This window comes from Megalobrama amblycephala, linkage group LG22 (genome assembly GCF_018812025.1).
Source record: "Megalobrama amblycephala isolate DHTTF-2021 linkage group LG22, ASM1881202v1, whole genome shotgun sequence".
NCBI lineage: Eukaryota > Metazoa > Chordata > Actinopteri > Cypriniformes > Xenocyprididae > Megalobrama > Megalobrama amblycephala.
In genome coordinates this window covers 28,249,828-28,277,811 of record NC_063065.1, presented here as the reverse complement: position 1 = coordinate 28,277,811, position 27,984 = coordinate 28,249,828, and the positions used below count along the sequence as shown (strand labels likewise).

The following is a 27,984-nucleotide window of genomic DNA, read 5'->3' as shown; positions in this document are numbered from 1 at the left end:
TCAAACGTGCTGCGTAACACGAGAATGAACCTCATTGGTTCTTGTGGAAGCTCAAGCATGCCTTGAACACATGAATGAACCTCATTGGTTCTTTCGGAAGCTCAAACGTGCTGCGTAACACGAGAATGAACCTCATTGGTTCTTGTGGAAGCTCAAGCATGCCTTGAACACACGTGCTGCGTGAATGAACCTCATTGGTTCTTTCGGAAGCTCAAACATGCTGCGCAACACGAGAATGAACCTCATTGGTTCTTTCTCATCAAGCAAACATGCTTGTGCTTCCATTTACCATAACTTATTGTTGATGAATTGTCTTGTCTGTTGATGGATATTTATATGTGAATAGAAGCCTAAATTCAATCTGTTCATCATAAAGTGATCGAGTTTCTTCAGAGAATTTGGACTCAACCACTCAATTCATATGGATTAGTTTTATGATCTCTTTATGAACTTTTTGAAGCATCATAGTGGTAGTTGCTTAGACTGTCAATGGAGGGACAGAAATCTCTGATTCTATTAAAAAGATATTTATTTGTGTTCTGAAGATGAACAAAAGTCTTATGGGTTTGGAACAACATGAGGGCGAGTAAATGATGACAGAATTTTCATTTTTTGGTGAACCCTCTAAAGCCACAATGTAATGGTAGTAGCGACAGGTCTTTTCACCTGTTTTATGACATGCATACAAGTGAAACGGGTTATCGAAAAAGAAAAAATGTAGGACGTGAATTTGGTTTTATCTATTAGTGGTTGATGGAGGCAGATCTGACTCCAAGCTTGCAGTCGATTGTAACAAAGGAGCACAGATAAACACAGAGAAGTCTGTTGTTTCACTGGAAGATCAAGTTATGATATTTTAAGTAAAAATTGAGGTCAACAATAGCGTGTATTTATAAATGAATTTTTATTTCATGCTGACTTTAGGGAGTACAGCAAAAAAGTGAAAAAAGGTGCCTTTTGTTAGGCTTCAAGATTTACATATTAATAATCCAATATAACCCAAAAGAGTGCTGATGCTTTAATGGGAATCCTAAAACTGAGGTCAGGTTGTTACCAGAGCAACATTTTGTGGTGCAGGATAAAAGATGTTACAGTGACATTTCCCATACAGTGCTTCCTGTAGTTCCTTGACTTGATATTGACTTTAATATATGCTTAGTGAGGTTTTTGTTTTTCATGTCAGTCCTGGTAAATTGCATTGACCTTTTCCGATAAATGCCCTACTAACAGCGGCATTTGCTCTGTACAAGAGAATCTCTGTAATTCGAGGAACATCCCACAAAAAAACAGCTGCAGTGCATTTTTCTTGCCGTTTTCCCAGGCAGTGCTTGTAGAGCTAACTAATTTATCACCAGCCCCACCTGGAGAAGACTGATGTAAGCTGTATTCACTATCTGCTCCAGAGTTTTCCCTTTGCATCCCATTATTCTGTCTAGGCCTAATGTTGCTAATAACAGGGCTGCTGACTGATAAATTGTCCACATTGAATTACCAGATTTTAAGATGAATGCCAGATTTTTTTTTTTTTTTCATTCTTGCCGAAGAATGTGTATTTAATTGTTTGATGGTTTGATCTAAACATCTTTTTTTTTTTTTTTTTTGAAGGAAGAGCTGTGTTCCTGGTCATAAAGTAGCTCATATCACAGCAGGGCACATCCACATTCTGCCAGCAATGTTTTATAGTGAATATTTCATGTGCAATGTGGAACACGGTTGTCAGCATGATCTTGTCATTTACATGAACCCTGAATGTACAGTCTAACATTGTTTGGCTGTAATCAGATATGACTTATCCATCCTTATTCATCTATTTAAACCTTTTCTGCTTGGTCCCAATAAAAATAACAACTTGGGAGTAGTCAGTGGATACAATTTCATGTTAGTTGTTAAAGATTATAGGGCTCTAATTGGTTGATTTAGTCTTGCAGAGGCTTGCAAATCATTCCAGGTTCACAGCGCCTTGTTATTTTCCAAAGCTTTATTTGATTCATGGAGACGCATTTTCCATCAAATAGACTTCTAAAGTCCTTAATTAAGTAGTCCTTAATTAAATATAAATACTTGTTTTTTTCAGGAGTCAAGCACATTTAGGTGACATATTATTATTATTATTATTATTATTATTATTATTAAGCATTTTGATTTACAACTAGGTCATGAAATTGTATTTTTTTTTTTTTTGGCCCTAATGTTCATTAGCTTATTTAACCAAAGAAAGAAAAATAATTTTGATAAAATGCACTCAAATGTTTCAAGGTCCCATCTGATTTAGCGTGAATTCCATTTGTGTTGCGTCACTCTTTCAGGATGTAGTAACACAATCTCTGCAATTATTCAAACTTTTGACCCTTTAGTCCTGAAGGCAGTACAGTTACAGCTTTGCACATCATGGGGCCTTTGTGCCTGTTTGCACAATATCTCAGAGATGCTTGTCTACAAATGGCTAATTCCTTCCAGACCTCCATGTCTAAAATGATCCTGATATCTGCTTTTCATAAATGAAAGGATATCTGTGTTTCATTGTAGTTCGGGGACTATTGTCATTACATTGTCACTCTTAACATGAAATATACATCGCTTTGCATTCCCTTTGACCTCTGCATCTGGGTTTGGATGACACGTAAGTGACTCTTGGTAGACCAAAAACCAAGAAAATATGGGACCAATTTCGCAGCATAAGAGTGCTATTCACATGGCTTTGATTTGTTGGTTCAGGATAATTTTTGTGGAAAAATGCTTGGATATCAATTCTATTATTTTTTATCATGAAAGCAAGTTCTAGGAGCATGTTATGTTGCAGAAAATGTTAACTTTTGTTAACAACTCTCTCTCAGTGAAGCTCTCATTTTAAGAAGAGCCACAAATAAGACAATTAACAAAATATTAAACATAATAACCCTGAAAAAAAGCAGTACTCTCAAGTGCTTCAAGTTTTTCTCACAATAACTTTTAATCTGCTGGTGTGACAGTGATTTTAGTGGTTGTAATGTGGACTTCAAGTGGAGTTAGAAATATCATATTACAAGTTCAGAGCATGAGTGGGAAATTCTGAGTTCTGCAAAATGTGAAACATGCCAAAAAAAAAAAAAAAAAATCTTGTAAATAGTATCCTGGGAAGGCCAGGTGCACTTGAAGGCGTTCAGTTCCCCTCAAGTTCACACAGATGTCAAAGTTCATCACATTAACTGTGAACATGATCCATTGACGTCTGACAACCACAAAGATTCCAAATGTTTTGCCTTAATCTTGAACAATCTAGCTATTGTTGCTATTGTCATCTACATAATAAGAAACTTCTTTTTGTGAAATATTTTGCTTGAGTATAATGTTTTGCTTTCCTACTCAGAGTAGATTAAATTAAAATAAATAAATGAAAAAACAGGTAATGAGAAAGTTTAAAATAAAAAAAATGAATAAATGATATCATATGAAAAATAAAGTCTCCTAAGGAAACTGTAGAATTTATTTACATGCTATTAATTGAATTACAAGGAATTTGTCATAATTCCAAGTAGAATTTTATCCCCCATAGAAAGTACCACATTCAAGGTACAGAAAGGTAGTAAAAACATAATTAAAATAGTTAACGTGTTAAAATACCATGTGACTACAGTGGTTCAGCCTTAATGTTATGTATTGGCCAGCATCACACGCATGCGTCGTACTGTTCACGTGAACAGCGTCAGCAAATAATGAGCTGGCGTTCTGATGTAGAACCTGGAAGCACTGGACGTAAACAGTGTAGGAGAATGACAGGGGAGAGAAGACATCGAATAAAGTTGTTATTTTTGTTTAGATTTGTGCTCAAAAAGTATTCTCGTCGCTTCATAACATTAAGGTTGAACCACTTTTTTCTACTTTTCTGGACCTTGAATGTGGTAATCAGTGTTGGGCACGTTACTTTAAAAAAGTAATTAGTTATAGTTACTAGTTACTTCTCACAAATAGTAACGGAGTTAGTAACTGAGTTACATCATTATAAAAGTAACTAATTACCAGGGAAAGTAACTATTGCGTATGCCAAATAAATTGAATGCCCCCAATATTACAAATAAGTCTAAGAATAAATTATTCTTGATGCGACTCCTGACTATGATCCGCTCTTGCTCACGACATGAAATTTCTCTGTACTGTGTTGGTAGCCATTAAAGAAAATGTAGTTTCATATTTATGTTTAAACAGTCCTATGTTATGTTTTAAATCCATTTATTCGATTATGAAAAGTGAACAGCATGAGTAAGATACATCATAAGATGCGCAAATATATCGGGAGACATGGAGTGGGTCAGATATGATTTTGACCACTTCATTAAGTTTTGCTTTGTAGAAAGCCTCTCTTTAAAGTGAATTTCGTTTTGTAAAAATTGTATCTTAATTTTAATCAATGTTTCATCAACCAATTGCTTGGATTTAATATATAACAAGCAAATATAGCAGACAATATAATCATGGCCGGCACGGGTGCGATCACTGGCGCGTGAACTGGAGCGCATCTTATAGGCTAAATGAACCGAAACTCAGAGGCTGCTTGCCTCTCAGACATGAGAAATATATCTATAGTATGCTTGAAAAATCTACTTTAACGAAAATGAAGTAATTAAAAACGAAAAGAAAGAGGCTACTCTGATTATGTAGCCTAATCCGAATGAAATTCGGAAAAACATTTTCTCTCTAGGCGCGTCCATATGAGCAGATGATCAGCAATGAGAGTCAGCAATGTCAACTTAATCTTTGCAGCCGACACTGATTCAGAAAACATTACTTTATTAATAAACAATTAAAATGTCTCCTTGCTGTTTTTGTCACACTCATAATCATTACTTTTGCCGGTTCTTTATGGCAATTATGCGTGTCCTTGAGTGCTATATAGCCTATATTATGTAAACGCTCCTTATTATGGTTTATTCTCTCCAGTATTTAAGAAATTAAATTAATATAAATGTGATTAGTCAACTAATAGCTTAAATGAACAACTACTATTCGACTAGAAAAAAACTCATTTCACATCTTTTCGATCAAGCATCAAAAAGGGTATTCTGGTTTGAGCTCGCGCTTCGCGCGCATGCTCTGACAGACACACACACAGCGCATCGTACATTATTATCAGTTTAAAATTATATTTGTGTATGACTAACCGCAGCACACACCAGAGAAAAAAACTTTGCAGGTCTTATGGCTGAGAGAAGCTTACTCGGATGAAAACCGCTTCAGTGAGCTCAATTATAGAACGCACATTTTTTTGTCAGTAACGGTAACGGCGTTGTAACGGGAGAAAAAGTAATTTGTTTGATTATTCGTTCTGAAAAAAGTAACGGCGTTAGTAACGCTGTTTATTTATAATGGCGTTATTCCCATCATTGGTGGTAATTATGTTGCTTTCTATGGAGGATTAAAAAAAACCTCTCAGATTTCATCAAAATATCTTAATTTGTGTTTCAAAGATGAACGAAGGTCTTACGGGTTTGGAATGACATGAGAGTGAGTAATTAATGACAGAAATTAAATTTTTGGGTGAACAAAGCCTTTAAATAAGTGCTCATGATTCTGCACTCACAAATTGACTTTTGCACTTCAGAAAACACATCAGTCACTAGACATGGTTGTGAAGTATTATACGTTATGATGCCTTCCAGACCTTTGAATATGTCTTCAACATTCCTCAAAGCTTGAAGACAGAATTCTTCAGCACAAAGCAGTTGATATAAACCACAGTGAAATGTGGCCAGTTGCAAAGCTTTGACTAATAAAACCTGCAGTTTGTTCCAGCCTTCTAAACATTGGAGCAGTGGTGTAAACAGTAGATAACTATGTGCACTGTGCTTCATTATTTCACAGCTAGAGTGCAATAATGAAATATCCCTTGAAAAATGCAGCATTGGCTGCCAATCCCAAGTCAAGGTAAACTACATGAATTTCAACAAAATCCTTTTGATTTTGCACAATAATTCTGTTTGAATGATTTTTCTGCTCTGTTTTGATCATTGTTTAACTCACTCTGACAAGAAAAGGTTCTATATAGAACCTTTAAGGGTTCTGTAGGTGCTGTATAGAACATTTTAGGGGTTCACATCGTGGGGTCATTTTATGGATTTAGTTTAAATTAGTTTTATTTTAATTCAATTTTATGATTTCAGCTCATAAACATACTTTATCACTAGGAAAAATTAAAATAACCCGTTAAACATGAAGTATTAGGTAATAATTTAAGGCATTTCTCTTTATATAGAAACCTTTTGGCATAAAAGCATTTTTTAAAATTGAGTTAAGAACCCTAAGGTTCTGTATTGAACACCACTGAATGTTTGTGCTTTAGCAAGCACAATATTCTGCCATCCTAACAGTTGATTGGTGTCAGATTGGTGTCCTCATTGCCGTCAGTAAGTTACTTCTGAGCAAATCAAAAACAGACCCCTGTTGTTGCCTTGGAGACACATAATTTGATGACCGCTGCAAGCCAAGCTGGAAAACGTTTGCAGTCCAACCAAGACAGAACAACATAAATCAGTGGTTCACCAGCAGGTGATTTGTTCCTATAGGCTCCAGCTACAGTCCTTCTACCACAACTATGCAATGTTTCATCCTCCCCTTGTCCAAAGCGTGTGTTTAGTCTTTCTTAGCCCCTCTCCTGAAAGTAAGCTGGAGGCAAACTGGAACCTGATCCCCTGTGAAGACCACAATGATGAAGGTAGATCCAAACAAATCTACCCAGTGTTCCTCTTCCATCAATAGGAACCATGTTGGTTTGCTCTTTGAGCTTTCTGTTGGATTCTCTGCAAAGTGTTGATATAATCAACATGTTGTTTAGTGTGGGTAAAAAAATGAAATGAAACGGTAGGATGTGCCTGAGCCATGGTTTATTTAAAATGCTTTCAAATACAAAGACAATTTCTCTTCAGGAAATAAAATGGATACATTAGCTGAGATGATCCAGAGTTTTGCGGGCAAAACCTTCCATTATCTATTGTCAATGGTGTAGAGATGTATGAAGCACAGCTCACACAGAAGTCAAACCAAGCAGCTTTCTGTTGGTCAGAGCAACTTGAACCTGTTGAGAAATCTATGTGCGGAAATCTTTCGCTCTCATGTGAAATTCCCGATCATGTGACTGCACCTTTATTCTTACTTAACGGTAACCCAGCTAACAGGGAAAGTTCTCAGAACTTTTCTGGCAAGGTTGCTCTCAAATTATGAATAAATGTTCTTCCACTAATATTAATAGAATGTTTGTTCGAAGTAATCTGGGGCCTCATTTATAAAATGTTACGTAGAAACCTTCCTACATTTGATTGTATGATCATTTCTCAAATGCGTGCGTGATTCAGAGAACGAACGTTAGCACAAAAAAACGTGTGTACACCTCTCTTCCAGAAGTGAAATTTATAAATTGCAAATGATCTTAAAATTTGTGCGCAGCTGAATGGTTTCCGATCTCCGCTTTGTAAACGCCACCTAATTAATTTATTTAACATATAACAGAGCACCAGTCAATGTCCAAATGCTTTACTTGAGAAAGGCGAGCAGCAATAATTTCTTAAGATTTCCAAATACCTGCAGTTCTCCATCTCTCTGCCACAAGGAAAAGTTTTCATGCCTGCTTAGACCCTGACATGGTGCTAAGAACTTTTCCACATCAAGTTCAAATCTGTGCATGTGCACGTTTTATAAATGAGGCCCCTGGTCTTTAATACTGTCCTCAAAACATTACCACAAAAACATTATATCTAAACATTGTTTATTGAACGATTTAGTTGGACATTTGTCTAACATTTTTAAATGTTACAACTGGTTTCAGATTGTTTAGAAAACATTCATAAGGAATGTTCCAATAATGTTTGCGGAATGAAATGTTCCCTTTGCAAAAAAAAAAAAAAAAATAAAAAAGTTTTAAAAAATATTTCAAAAAATTGACATTTTAAACATTCAGAAATAACATTTCCATAACTTAATGGGAACGTTAGCAAAACATTCTTAGAACATATATTTGTTAGCTAGAAAGAGACGTATCGACACCCTTAAAGGGATAGTTCACCCCATCAAAAAAATACAATCTGTCATCCCAAAGCTGTAATGCATATCTTTCTTCTATGGAACATATATATTAAATGTTTATCTATGAAATGAAACTCAATGAAAACATGTTTTGGATTATATTGACTTATGGACAAACAGTTGAAACATAACACTTCTTAAGATATCTTATTTTGTGTGTCACAGGAGAAAAAAAAGTCAGGTTTGGAAAGACAAAGTGAGAAAATGATGACAAAACTTTAATTTTTGAGTGAACTACAGTGTCCCTTTTAACAGACATTTTGAGTATTAGAAGTAGACAAATATGATAATTAATCGAACTGTTGGAAAACATCTGAATAAAGTAATCTGGACTGTAGGCCAATTCACATTGCACTGACAGATGGGTCACTTCACTTTGTCAGGTTTTGTCAGGTCTTGTGTTCAACCAGTTAAACATGTTGATTCAGTGTTTGTTGAGTTGTAGAATATCTGAGAAGTGACGTCCTCTAATCCAAGACCTTAACCATGTCTTGAACATGGTCATTTATTTATTTATCTATTTATTTTTAATAAAGAAACAGAACAGTAGATGAAATTCTAGTTCTTATTCTAGTTGGGAAATAATAATTTTGGAACTATTTGCATATAATATTCACATTAATTTGCTTAAAAATATGCACACATGTAAGGGAAAGGAGAGTGTGTGTGTGTGTGTGTGTGTGTGTGTGTGTGTGTGTGTGTGTGTGTGTGTGTGTGTGTAAAACATTCAAATTTAACATTCAAATAACATTCAAATTCCCTAATGGTCTGGTGGTAGAACTTTTGTTAACCGTGTCAGAGGTTCCTGGTTCTAATCCGCCCTCATGTAGGTTTTTTAAAAAATAAAATGTGTTTTGGAGAATCGAGTCTCTGCAGTGGCATTAAGTGACAGATTGATGCGCTTGTCTATTTCTAATTATTTGGGGGGCCTTGTTCCCCTCAATGTCTATGGTGGTTACGGCCCTGCTGTAATTTGGTGATTGTGTGCTGGTCTGCATCTGTCGGTGCAGTGTGAATTGGCTTTATAATAGTCATCTTAGATGTTCTCCAGAATTGCACGACTGAATTTGCTCTTTCGAGAGTTTATTTAGAAATTAAGTGCCGTATGGACGCGTCTCATCTTGTGTTCCTGGCCTTCACCCTGGTTTCCCGTGTCCTCCTGAACGAGCTTCACAAGTAGAGCCTGTAGCTGCTGTCTCACGGCCCGCCTGCGCTCGCCGTCCTCCCCGCCGTCGAAATCTGCGCACTCCTGCACGGCTCGCTGCAGATCCACCTGCAGGGGGAGCCCTGCTTTAGCGCCAAGCAGCGTGGGAGAAAACCAAGGCCTGAAGATCTTCTCACAGATCACCTGCAGAGAGACAGAAAGAGAAGCATGACAGGTATCGACCCCAAAGGGAAAACCAGGGCTATGGATGAGGGATGGCGGCCATTAGCGCCATCCTGGTGTCATTTCATCATCTCCGGAGCAATCATCAGCCATATTCGCAATGCGTGCCATTTGAAAGGGACCTTAGCACAAAATGCAATGGTCTCCTTGACCCAACAGCCTGAACGTTACAAAGCCCTCATTGTTCTGAATGGCAGGCCATACAATGGGAAGGTAGAGGTCACCAAGGGTTGCGTTAAGTGATCGAGAACGGAGAGATGGGCTCTGTCTCAGCCACCTGCAGCCTGGAGCTGGACTTGGTTTCATGCGGCCAGCTCGTCTGTTAGCTTGTTCTCCTTAAGGGGAGTTGGCACTGACAGCAGGTGTTGACTACGAACAAACCGAAATGAACAGATGAAAGACGTTGCGTGACTGTGGCAAAGTATCTTATGGGAAATATAAACCTGCTTTTACCTGTAATGGCGGCGGCATTCAGAAAAACAGTTACACCTAATTCCACTCCATTTATTGTCATAATTTCATCGCAAATATTAACTGAAGTATTTTTGTAACTTCCTTGTTGTAAATTTGACTCCGATCAAAACAAAATGATGATAAATTTCCAATCTAAGCCATATATAATCGGTAATATATAATATATATATAATATATATGTTTTTTCCTGTTTTGTTCTTTTTGCAATGTAATTTCAGTGTAAATAGTCGTGTTGGAATTCTTGCACTTTTTAATGAAATTTAATGGTAGGGATGCACCGATATGAAAATTCGGGCCGTTTCAGTCATATTTCAAGCAATTCCAAACCATCATGGCAGACAGTGTGCATATGAAGTGTCTCAGCTGAAGGAAATAATCCATTATTTATTGGCCTTGATATATCGGCCAAATATGTTCTTATTTTCTTGCCAATAATGATAACATTAAAAATGAACATATGGAGTTTTGTCCTCTGTAGAGGACATTATATTTTAGACAATTTCTCTGAGACCTTACATGACACCGTCTGGATGTCCTGTAGAGAGCACAATCAGGGCTTTTCAGAGATACCAAATGTTCGGAGGTTTCACCATGACCTCTCCCTCTCCTTGGTCTTTAAAAATAGCTGACATTAATTTAGTGATCAAATTTAACACCCTTATGGAAAATTATAATATTTTGTTATTATCTTTTACATCTTACTAATTTTCAAACTGTTTGTAATAAATGGAAAATCTCAGGAAAATGTTATGGGGTTTCAAATCAAAATATGACTTTCTGCTACAAAACAGGACATTGATTTTATACATGTCCACTGTAGAGGACAACAGGATTGTTTATCAGGCATTTTGGGAGACATATTGCATAAAGCATATTGCATATTGTTTTTGCCTTTTCATGTCTATTCATGTCTTATTTTATTTAAAAAAAAGCTGAGTCCTGGTGTCCACTACAGAGGACATAGCATAACATATGAATAAAATATAATTAAAAAAAAAAAAATCAAATTTTTTTTCTTATGCTCTAAGCAATGTAATGACATAAAAAATAAAAAATACACAAAACTTTTTTTTGGTGGCCGATATATCGTGCATACCTATTTAATAGTAAAACTTAACAATAAGTTTCCATTAGTTAATGAGTTGTTGAACAATGAGCAATACATTTGTTACAGGATTTACTAATCTTTGTTAACGATAGTTAATAAAAATGCAATTATTCATTGTTAGTTGATGTGAGCTCAGGTTCCTTACATAATATTAACAGATACAACTTTTGATTTTAATAATGTAGTAGTAAATGTTGAAACTAATATTAATTAAGATGAATTAATGCTTTAGAGGTATTTTTCATGTTAACAAATGGAACCGTATTGTATTGTGTTACTAATGTGTCTTAAAATTAGGGGCCAAATTTACAGTGTCATTAATTTTTTTATTTTTTATTTTTTTTTTTTCCTTTTTTTTAAGCAGAAATGAATCTATAAAACTAGTGTTTTCACTGGTGAACATGCCATGGTCAGGTGTTTTACACATACAAGTCAGTTTAGGAAAAAAAAAGTCGTGTGAACAACCTCACAAAAAAATGATGAGAGATCGGAATTGTTGGCTTGTGGTGTGAATGGAGCTTTATTTATTTTTTTATGCAGATTTGCTAAACAAATGTAAAAATATGTGTAGTTTATCTGTAGCCTGCTGCGTTTAGCCATAGCCAGCAACTATCTGTCTCATAATCAAAGGTGCTTCCTTTGTTCGTTCAGCCCTGTTAACCCCCATTGTGTTTTGGAGCAGTAACGATGGCGCTATCTAATTCCCTTCAGCGTTATCATGAACTATTAACATTCCATGCATTTTTCTTGGCAATGTTTACAGCTGAAGACTGATTGTCTCCTCTGGCTATTTTAGTGGTATTCCTGTGTGACACTTATCAAAAACAAAGTCATTTTCTTTCCCTTTCAGAACAAGTCGGCACCCTATCACATATATAACCGCTAACCACATACCTCCCAAGGATTATTGAATGTCAAAATAAAGAATAATTGATGCAAATTATTAAATAATTGCAGTGTACAATACACAGAAACCTCACCCACCTGAAGATTACTGTTTTTGCGGTTTGGCCCACATCTGTTTTTAGTTTTGTCACACTTGGAGATGCAGTCAAAGAAGTTGCAGTCATTGTCACTGGTGCAGTTCTGCTCAAGTATGTCTCTCATTTTGGGCTCAAAAAAAGCCATGTCCACATCTATTGCCACCACCTGACCAGAAAAAAATAAAAACAACAGTAATTAATATAAAGTATATAGTATTTACATTTACATTTACAGTGGGGTCCAACATTTTAAAACAACAATAATCTGGTATTCAAAATCTATTTTAAACCTAGAAATAAAAAAAAAAATGTTTTGTGATTTAAAAGAAAAAAACAGTATGACAAAAAAAATCATATTCTGCACTACTTATAGGATACTAATTAAATATGACATTTTTCTGACAAATTTGAGACAATGAATCATCCAAACTCTGTACAATATATTATTAGTTCTTGCTTACATTTAAAATATCAGATATTAAAACTAAGAATAATCTAGATGACAATATTAATGAACTTTAAATTGAAATTGTATTGCAATAATTTGAAATAAAAAAAAAAAGTTTTTCAATAGTGGTCTCAGACTATTGAACTTATATCTATTTTTAATTAATAAACAGTGTTTAAATGTGTAAATAGACATATTCTGTAAAATATACATATAACCTCTGCAGTTAGCTCTTACTAAGATTCGGCGAGCATTGACAAAGCTGTTGCCGCATGCTAAATTCTGTTTTATCAGAATATTAATGAGAAATTGTGCATGATATTAACATAGTCCTCGACAAAAAAATTCACCGGCAATGCAAGCAAAATCTTAAACATGTACTAACTTTTGTAATGCTGTGTGTTATAAGATTCTATTGGTGATTTCACTTCAATTGATGGGTGTCATAGCGACGCATTCTGCATGATGTCAGATGCCGTTTACAGTAAAACCCATTAAACCCTCAGAATGAGCAGCATTCATCTCAACCTCATCGGCTCCGCTGGAACACAAATAACGTGTGCGTAATGCCGAGAATTTGCTATATAGATCTACAGATGCTAAATATAGATTTTTAATCTATTTGTGAATCATTTCATCATGACATCTGAGAAAATATTTTAGTTCACAGTATAATTCTCTTGCTTGTACACTAACTGATATGCTTAAATAGATAGCTTGTGTTTGAAGAACTCAACATTTAGTCTTATGATAACCAAACTATAATAATGATATTTTTTGTAATTATTAATTATCATTAATAATTATAATCATAATTAGCTTAAATACTTGGAATATCTGGACCATAACAAGCCTCGGGCAACACAAGTTTATAAGGAAATCTTTCGGAAATGTAATTAAGCAGTTAAACACTATCCTTCCTGTAGTTTACATCACAGTTTTACCAATGAGATGAGGATTATGTGCCCATGAATTTGATCTAATTAAAATAATGCTTGCCTATAATATGCAGAATAATCTAAAAGCAATAATCTAATTACTAGAATTATAATCTAATCTAATATTGAAACATTGTAAAATATTTATGATATGGGTCTAAGACTTGCCTTGGATGATTCATTCAACCACAAACACATTGCAAATGCTTGCATTTATTTTCTGCTTAATTTTGTTTAATCAGCTCGTACTTTTCTGATTAAATTAAGTAATTTAGTAGATCACGTGGTCCACTCCTGTCAGAGTCAACAAGGAATGAGTTCACCATTATTTTCATGACTACAAGCATTATTTCAGAGGTGCTTGAGAATAATGCTAACTAATAAATGCACAACGCAATGGCATAAAGTTTCCATGGTTCCACTTTATATTAAGTGCCTTTAACTGCAATGTACTATCATTTAAATTAATAATTTGATACTTATACTGCAATCCTCCTCTATAATTATATCTATAATTATACTGTTGACCTTTCCCTTACACCTTAAACCTACCCATACCACTTAACTACTATGTACTAACATTTAAATTAATAATTCGATACAATGCACTTATTGTGTACATACATGTTTTTCTACTTTTATTGAAAAAAAAAAACGGCATGTAATTACACCTGTTAATAATTTCTATGATTATATCTATAATTACACTGTTGACCTATCCCTTACACCTTAACCCACCCTAACCTTACCCGCATCCCACCTCAATAGCAGCAAAAGTGTTTTGCTATATAGTATGAACACAATAAGTACATTGTAATTTTTTTTTTTTTTTTTTTTTTTTACATACAGTAGTGGCCAAAAGTGATGTCTGGCCTAGGAAAATTGATATCTTCATCCTTTATTAAAGTATTATTAAAAATGTGTTATAGATTTTTTTTAAAAAGAGCTTGGAATCAATTGTTGTGATAACAATAATTTTTGGCCTGGCTGTCATGCATAGAAACAAGAGAGAACCATCAAAATATGAATAACTGATTGTTGAAGTCAATGCATTTTTTCTTTCTAAGCATAAATGAATCTAAAATAGTTTTTTTTTGTTTTGTTTGTTTTTTTCTAAAATAAAACCTATAGAAGCTTGTTTCCGCCATGAAATAAAAAATAAAAAAGGTAATTGTAATTTAATCTCACAATTCTGAATTTTTTTCTCAGAATTGCGAGTTATAAAGTCAGAATTGTGTAATATAAAGTCAGAAATGCGAGATATAAAGTCAGAATTGTGTAATATAAAGTCAGAATTGCGAGTTATAAAGTCAGAAATGCGAGATATAAAGTCAGAATTAAGAGTTATAAAGTCAGAATTGTGTAATATAAAGTCAGAATTGCGAGTTATAAAGTCAGACTTGCGAGATATAAAGTCAGACTTGCGAGTAATAAAGTCAGAATTGCGAGTTTAATAAAGTCAGAATTGCGAGTAATAAAGTCAGAATTGCGAGTAATAAAGTCAGAATTGCGAGTTATAAAGTCAGAATTGCGAGATATAAAGTCAGAATTGCGAGATATAAAGTCAGAATTGCGAGATATAAAGTCAGAATTGCGAGATATAAAGTCAGAATTGCGAGATAAAAAGTCAGAATAAAGTCATATAAAATCAGAATTGCGAGATATAAAGTCAGAAATGCGAGTTATAAAGTCAGAATTGTGTAATATAAAGTCAGAATTGCGAGTTATAAAGTCAGAAATGCGAGTTATAAAGTCAGAATTGTGTATAAAGTCAGAAATGCGAGTTATAAAGTCAGAAATGTGAGATATAAAGTCAGAAATGCGAGATATAAAGTCAGAATTGTGTGATATAAAGTCAGAATTGCGTGATATAAAGTCAGAAATGCGAGTTATAAAGTCAGAATTGCAAGATATAAAGTCAGAATTGCGAGTTATAAAGTCAGAATTGCGAGATATAAAGTCAGAATTGCCGGTTATAAAGTCAGAATTATGAGTTATAAAGTCAGAATTGCGAGATATAAAGTCAGAATTGCGAGATATAAAGTCAGAAATGCGAGATATAAAGTCAGAATTGTGTAATATAAAGTCAGAATTGCGAGTTATAAAGTCAGAATTGCGAGTTATAAAGTCAGAATTGTGAGGTATAAAGTCAGAAATTGCGAGTTATAAAGTCAGAATTGCGAGATATAAAGTCAGAATTGTGAGATATAAAGTCAGAAATGCGAGATATAAAGTCAGAATTGTGTGATATAAAGTCAGAATTGCGTGATATAAAGTCAGAAATGCGAGTTATAAAGTCAGAATTGCAAGATATAAAGTCAGAATTGCGAGTTATAAAGTCAGAATTGCGAGATATAAAGTCAGAATTGTGAATTGCCGGTTATAAAGTCAGAATTGCGAGTTATAATGTCAGAATTGTGAGATATAAAGTCAGAATTGCGAGTTATAATATCAGAATTGCGAGATATAAAACTTCGCAATTATGAGAAAAAAAGTGGCCACTACTCTAGTAGTTAAAGACAACTAATATAAAGTGTGACCAATGTTTCTATTCATACTTAAACCGAAAATGCTGTGCAACGTGCCAGAATAAGAGTCAATAAGTACATATTTGACTGAATAATTTTCAGTGTGGATTTTGGGATTTCACTGATTTGCTTCTGGCTATTAAGTGTTTACTCACCGTCAGATCCTTCCTGATAGCAAAGTTCTCTGGTTTGATATCGCAGAGGTGTAAGCGGTGGGAAAAATCATTCTCGAAATGCTCCACCATCTCCAGAAAGCTCAGAGCCACTCGGGGCACCATATCTCTCAAGGTGAACATCCTGTCCTGCCCGCTGTCTGGGCTCGGCGAGGGGCTCAGTGACAGGATCCTCCAGAGAGAATATGTGTTGGTCCCATGCGTGTCCAGCCGCCAAGTACTCCACGGCATAGAAGTGACCACAAGAGCCCAGGATCTTGGCCACATGGTGGGTCAAATCCTGCAGGACCCTGAGGAAGATATACTCCTCCTGCTGAAGGAGAGCCCATAGCGAGGCCAGCTCAGCTCGTGAGTACGTCCGCTCGCTCTCCTTCAGCTTCTGGCCCCACAAGCGGGGCAACGTCAAGTTATTTCCCGTCTCCAGGCCAAGTGAGTTCTTGATCTCCAGGGTGGCGTAGAAGACAACATCCAGAGGCGAAAGCTCCTCCTCGCCACCCATTCCTCCTGCCGCATCCTGGTACTCCAGCAGAGCCAAAGCCTCATAGGAGGAGAAATTCTCCAGCTTTGACTTGAGAACAACAGGCACTCCACGCCAACTGGCGGCCATGACCTTCTTGCCATTTTCGTAATAGAGGCAGCGTTTGTATTCCACATGACCGGCCACGCAGAGGTCCTCGCAGAGGTCACCGGTCAGAACGCCCTGCTGATACTCATCACACTGAAACAAAGACACATAACAGCACATCAGCAGCATTACGCTCCTGTTTTCCCATTACAGGCTAAAAGTGCACCATGATTCATCAGTTATTTCATTGCATTTTCTTATTGAAACACCATTTTCAAAAGAACAAGTAAATATATATATAAATTACAATTCAACTTTATATTATATTTGTATAATATTTATTTTTATTCCTAGCATGTCAACTACACACTTTCATAGTCTCATTATGATGTGTCTCATCAAATTAATTTCCTTTGCGTTAAAGCAGTTTTTAATCAATGCAATCTTAATTCCATCTCATATCACACTTATTGAATATGTGCCTATGTTGAGATACGGTACCAATGCCACCTGTCAGCATATTTTACTGCCATGCATGAATTTCACATATTTAATCTTGCAAAACAGTCAAATAATCATTTTTATGCATGGTGTTAAAACAGATCTGCTTTTGCACTTGCATTTTCCCTGTTTGACCCTCTCATGAAAAATGAGCTAATTACTGGTTGTTGCTGCAGTCTGCACATATATATGTCAGTTCAGGGGCTCCGGGGCTTCGGATGATTTGTGTTCCACAGAGATTACACTGCAAATCGTCCTCTGTCACCTTCCAAAGTAAACATCTGTTATCCTGCACACAGTCCGGCACTGGTACAGCTCCTATCTGCACTGGCTTTAGCGATATGTTTTCCTTATCATTTTCCATCAGAATGGTTTGTGGGATGATCTCCTTTGCTTGTCCCCTTGCATAAAATATGTCCTCTGTGTACAAAAAAAAATCATTTTACTTGTTTGTCACAAAACAGAAGTTCACACATTTGTGTATTAAACTTGCTTGGCTAAAACTGGCAAGTAAAAAAACATTAGATTTTTTTTACATTCTCTGAAGACGATTTGAGTGGCGTTCACCTGTGCAAAAGTTGCTGTCACTGTTCTAGAGTAATGGAGATATGGTCAGAAAGTCTTTGATATTTTGGCTTGAGTCTATGACGTGTGTGTGTTTTATTGGAAATCGGTCTGAATGCATAGAAATGTAATAGAATTCTCTATGAGAGAAGGGTTAAAATGCTGGGTTAAAAACAACCAAAGTTGGGTTGAAAATGGACAAACCCAGCAGTTGGGTTGGGTTAAATGTTTGTCCAACATGCTGGGCAGTTTTATTTAACCTAACTATTATTTAAAAATTGCTATATGGCTGGTTTAAAATGAACCCAAAATGGTTGGAAATTGAAAAATCAGACATAATTAACGCAACCGTAATAATCAAAAGGTGAACATTTATTAATAAGCAATTTAATAAATATTTATTGTTTAATTATTATTCATTAAACTTAATAAATGTTCATTTATTAAACATTAATAAATGTTAATTGTAAAATGTTCACATACTCTAAAAAATGCTGAGTTAAAAACAACTCAAGTTAGGTTGAAAATAGACAAACCCAGCAATTGGGTTGTTTTAACCCAGTGGTTGGGTTAAATGTTTGCCCAACTAACTGGGTTGTTTTATTTAACTTAACTATTGTTTAAAAATTACTGTACTGCTTGCTTAAAATGAACCCAAAGTAATGCTAACCCAACTGCTGGGTTAAAACAATCCATTTGCTGGGTTTGTCCATTTTCAACCCAACTTGGGTTGTTTTAAACTCATCATATTTTAGAGTGCAGATTTTGGGGTTAAAAGTGGTGAAGACATCAGAAAGTTGAAAACTGCTCAACTTTAAGCAAATAAGAGATGAACTTCACTAGGTATGTTTTCATGCACTAATTTTCGTCAAGTCAGAATCAATCCATTCCTGATTTCAAATTCTGGGTGTTCTTTTTAATATAAGCCCTATACGTTAGAATCTGATTTACATATTCGTTTACATGTGCATTACATGCATTCCAAACAAAATATGTGTATTGTCACATTCAAAACCAGAGAAAGCAACCACAATAATGCCGGAGCTACTCTTGAGTATCATTTACACGCTTCATTTTTTTCCTGTTGATGGGATTATTCAGGTCTACATTACCCCCTTCAATCTGATCTAAATTTCATTTGGATTCAATTGGATTGGATTGTCGGCCAGTCCGATTGAGCCATAAATTCGATTACTACCATATTATTTGATTGCATGTACACATAGCTAATGATATCCATGACAAATGTTTGCCAAAAATGCTGAAGAGGCTCCAAAGAGGCAGATCTCTGATGGTTTGAGAGGGTTTTTTTCTGCGCCAGCAGACACAAATGAGCAATAATAATAGCAAGTACCAGTAATTATTACTGTTACGGTTTGATGTTGTCAAAGACGAGGCTTTCACGGACGTCCACAACAATATGGGTATTTATTGATACAACGTGGAGAAACAACATCCAACACAGGGTATAACATAAAAGAACAGACAAGGAGTGAAGGGAGTGAGTCCATATATATAGGGAGTGCAAACGAGGAAGTCCAGGTGATGGTGATGGGTGATGATGAGGAGCTGACGAGGGAAGTGAGTGCAGGTGTGGAGACAAGAGGATCATGGGATATGGAGTCCGGGAGACAAGGGATCCGTGACAGTTACCTGAATTACTCCCAGTTGGTCACTTTACCATGACAACACACAAAGACAGCACTGGGAATCTTTGTTATCAGCTTGACTGAGACTAAACATAGAAAGAGCTTCAACCCTGCAAACCCTCTCATGGGCCTCTCATGGTGTTTATGCGGGCCAAAGATCCATGTTGAGGTCTGTGGTACAGAGCGTTTTTTTATTTTTTTTCAACACTGTAAAAGTGCCAGCCAAATTCTCCACATATGTTTTAATTCCCACACTTTGCTTCAGATGGGACAACAGCTCCCGTGTGCATGTAAACTTTTCTACTGTGAGGCCTGGACAGCTGCAACAAATCCAATGTATGTTTGTGTGTTCAGTATAGAAATGCACTCACTGTTTGGAGATTTGAAAAATGAATGTGTGTAGGCAGGGAAAACTCTTGCTTTTCGGAGAAAGTGACTCGTATGTTGTTAATCATGGCTGTGTTTGTAATCTAGCGGTTGGGATGAGCGGTTTTTTTCTTTCAATACAGCCAAGAAAGAAGATTAAATCCTGGATTTGACAGTATGTAGGTTTGGCACATTATGTCTAATGCTTTTAATGTGAATATTTTAAATTAACTACAGGCATATTCTAAATAGTAACTTTTTTATTTTAGTTTTTATAGTTTGTTTGCATTGTTCACATTCTTAACATATTTAAGTAATTTGAATTTGTTGTTGTTGTTGTGGAAAAATATACAACCAGACAGGGTTATTATCATTAACTAAAACTAAAACATTTCTGTTCATTGAAATAAAATAAAATATAAATATTAGATGAAAAACTTTAAATGAAAATTAGAAATGTTGCCTTGGCAATAAACTGAAATAAGTTGGAGGCACTAAAATTATTAACTGGAAATAAATAAAAACTGAAACTAAAACTGAAATAAAAAATAAATTATACCTAAATAGCAAAAAGAAAAAAAAAAACAATGAATAAAATGACAAAATCCATAGAAATTACTAAAAATTAAACATAAACATGCAATAAACATGAAAACTAAAAATATAAAAATAAAAGCTAAATCAAAATTTTTAATAAAACGATGATGAAACCACAATAAAAATCTAAAATAACAGTGCAATATATAGGGAATATATATATATTTTTTTTTTGGATTTTGAATGTCATCTATAGATTGTAGAACTTATAGTTATAATCTGGACTCAACAGTTTCAGTGACAATGCATATATTTTTTTATCCAGTCAGGCTGTTTCTAGTTATATATTTAGCACAGTTTGCATCAAGCATCACTAGTACTATAGCTCTTGCAGTTTGTGCTACGGACATGAATTAACTCAAACCGGTTTGTTGATGAGAGGTGTGCTGTAACTAAGCAATTGCACTTATATTTTTGGCCTGGTGGAACAACAGAAAACAAACACACACACTAAAGGAGGGACCATACTGAGAGATATCTAGGGAGCAGAAAACTAAAATGCTCCTTTGACCCACGCCAGTAAGCAAGCACAACTCCAGTGTTGAGTGACGACATGAAATAAGATGGAAACAATATTTTCTTTATGCTTCTGAGCATGTAAGGTAATGATTAAACATTAGACCCCAGAGAATAGCAGTCTATTTCTGTTGCCCACAGGCTGTATTGCCATCTGGCCGGAGTGCTGGCCAGTCCCGGCATGCCAAGAATGTCTGCATAGGCTGCTCTGGGTCACTCCATCATTTTCACTGTACCACAAACTCACTAAAACTCTGATACAAAATGAGAAATGTGCTCCAATACACTCTTGTATGCCAATATAGACACACACAAGAGCTGCACGATTAATCGCTAAATTAATCGATTCAAACACTCAGCGCGATTTTATTCCTAAATGACAACGATTCACCTGTGTCTATTAAACCTTTGCTAAGTAGGATCACAGCGAATTCATACCTGCGCTGGTGCTGCCGCTGAGCTAGGGAGAGCATGTGTAGGTATGAAACAGCTTCACAAGCAGTCTTTTCAACCACACAGAATCATCATTGATTCAATCATTCAAATGTCATCATCAGAAGTACTGTTATAAAAGTTTATAGTTAAGATATAAACACTGATGTGTACGGTAGCGAATCTACGGAGCCCCGCACATGACATGCAGGAAAAAAAACTAAATAGTGTGCATGCTTTACTAAGTCGTTCCCTCGATTTACTAAATTGTACTGACTGTATCATATCCGTTTACGCCTTGAGAACATTAAGCATTAAATCTACTACAAAAGCAATGATCTTTGCATGAAAGTCCATCGAATCAATGGAGCATGTCTACCTACCGCATGCAAGACCATCTGTGCTTAACCTTCACATCAGAGTCTAAACAGAGAATGAAACTGTATCAAGAGCCTGCAGCAGAGCACCACTAAAACAACACTTAGGTACATTTCAAGAACTCATGCCAACAATGCTATTATACATAGGCCTGGTTGCACAGGTGACAGATGGCTCCTGCTGATTAAAAAAGGTCTCATGTAGTTCAAAGAGTAATTGCACAAAGGTTCTCAGCCACATGCTGCCAGAAAATATAAACAGTTTATTGGGTGAATGTGCACCACTCGGAGTTGTTTATTGCAATGTTGAACCCCTTAGAAAAGCTAACTGTTTGGCAGATTATAACAATGTTTTTACAATTCATCAACTGAGAAATTGGCTTTAGTGTTTTAGAGATGTACTGTAAGAAAGAAGGCATGAATGATGGGTGAGCTGCGTTATCACTAAAGCCTCCAGGAATGGATTTGGTCTCCATTGAAAACAATCTGAGATCTGAAATTAAGAATTTAAACCTTTCAATCAACTTGCTCATTGTAAATAAACATCACTATTTCTGTTTTTTCGTAAGTTTTTACGACAATGTGTGTGGTCATAAGAAAGAGCTGTGACAAGTAATGGAAGGATTTGATTAGAAAGCATTTCCAAACAAACATCTAATGTGACTTATGAGAGACCGCACTTTTGAACTGCGCTGCAAGACAATTCAGTGGAAAATTAGAGACAGAGTACAAGGTAAACAAATCAAAATTCAAAAGCATGTTTTATTCTCATTTGGAAGTCGCTTTGGATAAAAGCATGGCTAAATTAATAAATGTAAACAACATTTTGGCATCCTACATCTGAGAGTTTTTTTTATTTTTTTACATGTAAATCCATGGACATCAATACAGAATTAATATGAGAGTTGTTTTGAATGTCAATGTGGAATGGGAATACACTTCAAATATCGGTAACATTTTAATTTTAGTGTACTTTAGACATTCTACTTACTATAACTTTGTAACTACATGTAAACTAGCAGTCAGAGTATTAGTAGACTGTCTGCTTAATATCTGCTAACACTTTATTTTGATGCTACTGACTACACTGTGAAAAAGAACTGTTGGTTTACCTTAAAAAAGTAAGTTGCCTTAAAATTTTGAGTTCATTGAAATTAAAAATTTGAGTTAATACAACGAAGGTGATTGATCAACAGAAACTCAAGATATTATGTTATCTGAACCACATTAATTATCTACACTGATTTGACAACAGAAAAAAATGTTTTGATAACATCATGAAAATAATTTTTTACAGTATATAAGTGAATTTACAAGTATAAGCATTGTTGGCAAGTCCACGGTTTTCCCACGGAATTGGGCTACTTTAACACTGTTGCCGCGGGCCGTTTTTCATATCCGCAGGTTGAAGCAACCCGTTAATAACATGATATTTACCCCCCAGAACGCAATTGGGCTAGTTGTGAAAACCCTGAGTATGTGTCAACTTATTCCACTAACCCAAACCTAACAGTCTACTAATACTCTAATGAGAGTTAGCTGACATGTTGCAAAGTTACTTGTAGAATGTCTAAAGTGAACTATCGAATTAAAATGCAACCCAAAAATTTGCACAAATAAATTGTTAATTAACTAATATTTTTTGAATATTATTGAGTAATAAAAATAAACAGATTATGATATTATTTAAATGTCAATCATTTGTGAGCATGTTCAAATTGTGACCGCCTCTTACACGCTTTGTAGCCAAAAGCTTCATAAACGGCAAAACTGTTCAGGTACCTTTCGGCTGTGCAGATATTGAATGGTTGAAAATGTGTATGCAAAGAGCAGGTTAATAATCTATTTCATGAATAATAACACAAAACATAATTATTTAATAATAAAATAGATGCTAGAATTATCTCATTGTCGAAAACTTCCTATAGAACACTGAACTACTGAACGAAAATATTCCTCACTTAACATCCCTGGGAAATTCAAATCGACAAAGACCTGACAATTACATCAGCCAGTCTGTTATTTTCACTTTATCCTCATTGCCAAAATGACAGATACCACAGCAGTGTTAGTATCTCCACCCAGTCATCATTTGCACAATATTGGCACACGGCAGCATTCCATTGGCTTGCAGCTGTTGAATTCAGTGTAATATTTATCTCAGCCTGCCCAAATATTAAGAATTAGATGACTTTTGTGTCATGATCTTAGATATTGCAGGAGCAAAAATGTCATTCACATGCATGTTAGCTCAAACGATTGGATCCGTCATTGTTACTTCAAATGAAAAAATAAAAAAATAAAAAATAAAATATGTAATAGCTTGATCAACTTTTTTTTTTTTTACTTTGATATTTATATATTTTAATGACCTCTTTACAGTTTGACATGTTCTTGCTAATATTATTAATGGTTATTATTATAAGTGCTTGTTCTATTTCAGTTATCAATATTTGTTCATAATATTTTATATTCATTCTGATCTTTCAAATTATTATATGCATTCTCATATTAATCTGCTCATGCCCACACATTTAGTTTTAGTAATGATAGTTTGCGTGCAAAAAACTTTCCCACTAGTTATTGCCAGTAATCACCCTCCAATCCCTGTTTAAAGGCCACCAGGATTGTGGAGTTCCCGATGTGGCAACAAACAAAATGTTCTTTCAGCACTCACTCGACATCATATAATCCAGTGGCTCTAAAAGAGCTTTAGGTTTCCTCCTAGGAACAAAGCTTAAGCCTTTAATGGAGGCCCGTTACTGCTGGTACCCATGATTTAATGCTTGACTGAGTAATCCTATGAAATGCTTTGTGTGTCATTTGGTGGAAAATTCATCAAAATCCACAGACGTATTACCACAACTGCAACACGACAACTGATTTACTGAGAGACTGGTTATATTCTTCTTGGTTAATAGTATTTTCAAAAACTAGCCAATTAATCTATTGTAGAAAGTACTGTAGTGTGTATTATTTTTTTATTTTTTTTCTTGCTTAGGTCAATTTTTGAGATTTTGGGCTATTTTGCTTCCATAATATGTCACCTTTCAGACTAATGGAAATAAAGCATCTAAACATGTTTATTTTATTGCACTTTCTTTAATTACTTATAGATTTCAATGACAATAAATATATTTAAAGGCCACTTCAGCTGTAAATGAACCAGACTTTACAGATTTATTTCTATCAATATTCTGAAGGTTTTTGCAGAGGTCTTTGTTCATCATTTGTGTTTATAAAACATTTTAATCCTAAAAACATGGTGAATTTTTTTTTTTTTTTTCTGATAAAAAATGATAAAATCCAAAATCTCTTCTGTAAAAGCCTTTGACTCTAATGAAACAAAAAAAGGAAACAAGAATTTTGAACCTGGCTTTATCCAATGTTCAGATGGAAATGTATGCAAATTGGTGCATATTTAATGAGTGTCTCATTTGCAATTTTAAACATAACATTTCAGAAAACTCGACTTGTCATAAAAACAGTAGTCTTATTGTACTGAGATTAATCAACCGAGGGAAGTACGGCGAAATCTATTAGTTTTCAGTTTTTCTTGCATTTAGTCAGTATTTTACAATACTTTTTTCTTTGCTCTTCTGTCAAGTTAGGCAAGACTGACAGCTGAAGAGCCTTTTTAATTAAATATGGCAATGAATCACAAAAGTTAGGCTTACCACCCTCTGCAGGATCTCTTTGCTCTTGTCGTCAGTGCAGAAGTCTGAGAACATGTTCCTGTGCACGAACACCAGGCCGTTGAGGAAGAGCCAGGAGGCCAGCCACAGCAGGACGACCAGCAGCGCGCTCCTGCGGCACACCTTCACCCCCAGCCACCTGAGGGCCGAGCCCAGGGCCCTGCGCAGGGACCGCCGCATCTGTCGGGACCCCCTTCGCCAGGAGCCCTCTGGTTTCCACTCAAGGGTGTGGGAGTCTGTGGCATCTGTGGTGTCGTGCAGGATATCTGCCTCGCTGCTCTCGCTCGGGGTCTGCGTTTGCGGTTAACCCTCTTCTCGGGGGACTCGCATGCCTGGTCGCGGCGCTCTGTTGCTGCACTGCCTCCTGTTATGCGGATCACTCTCTCTCTCCCAGCTTCCTCTACGCCTTCCTGCGTTTGTTTTGTGAATGAACGAGGCGAGCAGTGCTGTGCGAAGAACGCCTCAGACTTTCTCTGCCTCATTCACCACTTCATTCCCACCCCCAAGTTGTCTCTCACGTTGACTCTTTCTCTTGAATCCAAGTGTGTTTTCACTCTGCCTCTGGCTCTCCATTCCCTCTCTCTCCATACAACACTCCACCTTTTTTCCCTCTGCCTCCCGCCCCCTTCTTGAGTGCTTTCCTCCTTTGGGTCGCCTTCTTCTGTTTCCAAGGCAGCCAGGCCTTTCCTGACGGCACACAGACCTCGGCGTGCCAGATCCGCCTCTTGTGCCAAGCACAGACCCTCAGATTACTCCACTTGAAATCCCGTTTGCATGTTAAGCACCGCAAACAAAACAACATGGGCCGGCGTGTACCAGTATTACTGGTTATTTGATTAGAGACGGATTCTCCCACGGAGATAATGGCCACATATTTGATTTGCAGGAGCAGGTCGAGCGCTGAGCCTGCAGTTCTGCCGGTAACGGCAGCGGTGGGAAATCTCAGCGGTCGTTTTTTCCTTCGATTGTGAGAGTCTGCAGGAGCAGCCGCAGGTGAACAGAATCCCTAATCGCTCGCCTCATAAAAGAAAGTGCTTTCTTGCCAAGAGCAAGAATCGTTCATCTGTTTTATGCGTGTTTCTTCAAACCTCGACACGTTAGAGACGAGTGTCTCGGGTTACTTTAATTGCCAATTAGATAGCCTTGTGCAGTCTGTGAGGGATTCTGTCTTCAAACGTATTAATGCTATCAGCAAATCACAGATACTCTTGAGATCTCCTCTGCTTTCTCATAGCCCGTGAACTGCTGAATGAGCACATTGTTTACATGGACATGGAGTTGTGCTTGTTTTCTCCTTGAGGGTCTCGCGTAAGGGCTTGTTTGAGGTCATTTAGAAATACAATAATGAACTTATTAAATGTCAAAGAAAATGATTATATATACACACTATCTTTCAAAAGTTTGGAGTTGGTAAGACTGCTTATATATTATATTCACCTATATCATTTATTCCTGTGATCAAAGCTGAATTTTCAGCATCATTACTCCAGTCTTCAGAGTCACATGATCCTTCAGAAATCATTCTAATATGCTGATTTGCTGCTCAAGAAACATTTCTGATTATTGTCAATGTTGAAAACAGTTGTGCTGCTTCAGATTCTATTCATAAATCCATTATAAATGTCTTTAATGATCATTTTAATGCAACCTTGCTGTATAACAATCTTACTAACCCTGCACTTTTGAACGGTAGTATATATATAGTTAATTAAGCGATAATTATGGTCATATATATATAAAAAAGAACACAATTGAAAAGGTCATTTAAAACAGCTAAATGTCACAGATAATGCAAACTGACTTTTTTCCACAAAGAAAGTGTAATTCTGCCATCTTGTGATCTTATGACACTGTTACAATATAAAACATGTTATTTATGGAAAAATACTATCATCAAGTATTAAAAGCATTGGTAATATTTGCTTACACTCCTCAGTGATTTGGGAGCTCGATTGGTAAATCATGCTGCTAGAAATGCAAGTTTTGAACGAATATACTGATGCACAGTTTAAGAGGGTCTGCTAAATGTAAATGTCATTTGTAGGCTAGCTTCTTCCTTTCAGAGGTTTTATGGTTCTCAGGTGGGCTTTTAAAGCAGCTTTTGGTACTTGAATCATGCCAATGCGTTCTACTTCTTTACTCGTTTCTGAAAAACATTGAAATTAGAGCAATATTCTTCCTGAAACAGTCTAGAACTGGCTGGATTACTAATACAACATCTTCACACAATATATTTACTTTGCTTTAGCAATATTTCCTTTAGGTTGGTTCATAATTAGTGCTGCTATGTTGTGATAATCTCTTATTTATATTTTTAATTAAAAATATAAGTGTGCATTGTTGTGTTTTAAAACAGTCTGCACGAACGGAATGGGAAAGGCTGGAGGCTGTTGGTCTGTTTTGAACGCATGCAGTGCTCGTCAATACTCACAGGAGGATGAATGTGAAGATGCTACTTTCCAGAAGGGTTTATAAAGTGCAAACCAACAAAGCAGGATGCAGCTCACCTGTCGTTAGACCTTCACGACCCAACTCAAATTTGAACTCGGCTCAGTGGATGATATTTTTTTAGTCATCGAGCGCCACCTGGTGGAAAACATAAGTAAGCAGCCAAGATTTTATATACAGGTGCTG

General features: G+C 35.9%; 1 protein-coding gene across 1 annotated transcript; it reads right to left on the bottom strand.

Annotated features, from left to right (window-relative positions):
• Nucleotides 1-6,832: 6,832 nt before the first annotated feature.
• On the bottom strand, nucleotides 6,833-26,769 carry dipk1c (divergent protein kinase domain 1C). Its single transcript, XM_048174860.1, is given in 5 exon segments — nucleotides 6,833-9,397; nucleotides 12,003-12,167; nucleotides 16,071-16,259; nucleotides 16,261-16,806; nucleotides 25,333-26,769. Coding segments are annotated over 5 exon segments (1,359 nt in total). The 5' UTR covers nucleotides 25,531-26,769; the 3' UTR covers nucleotides 6,833-9,136.
• Nucleotides 26,770-27,984: the final 1,215 nt, after the last annotated feature.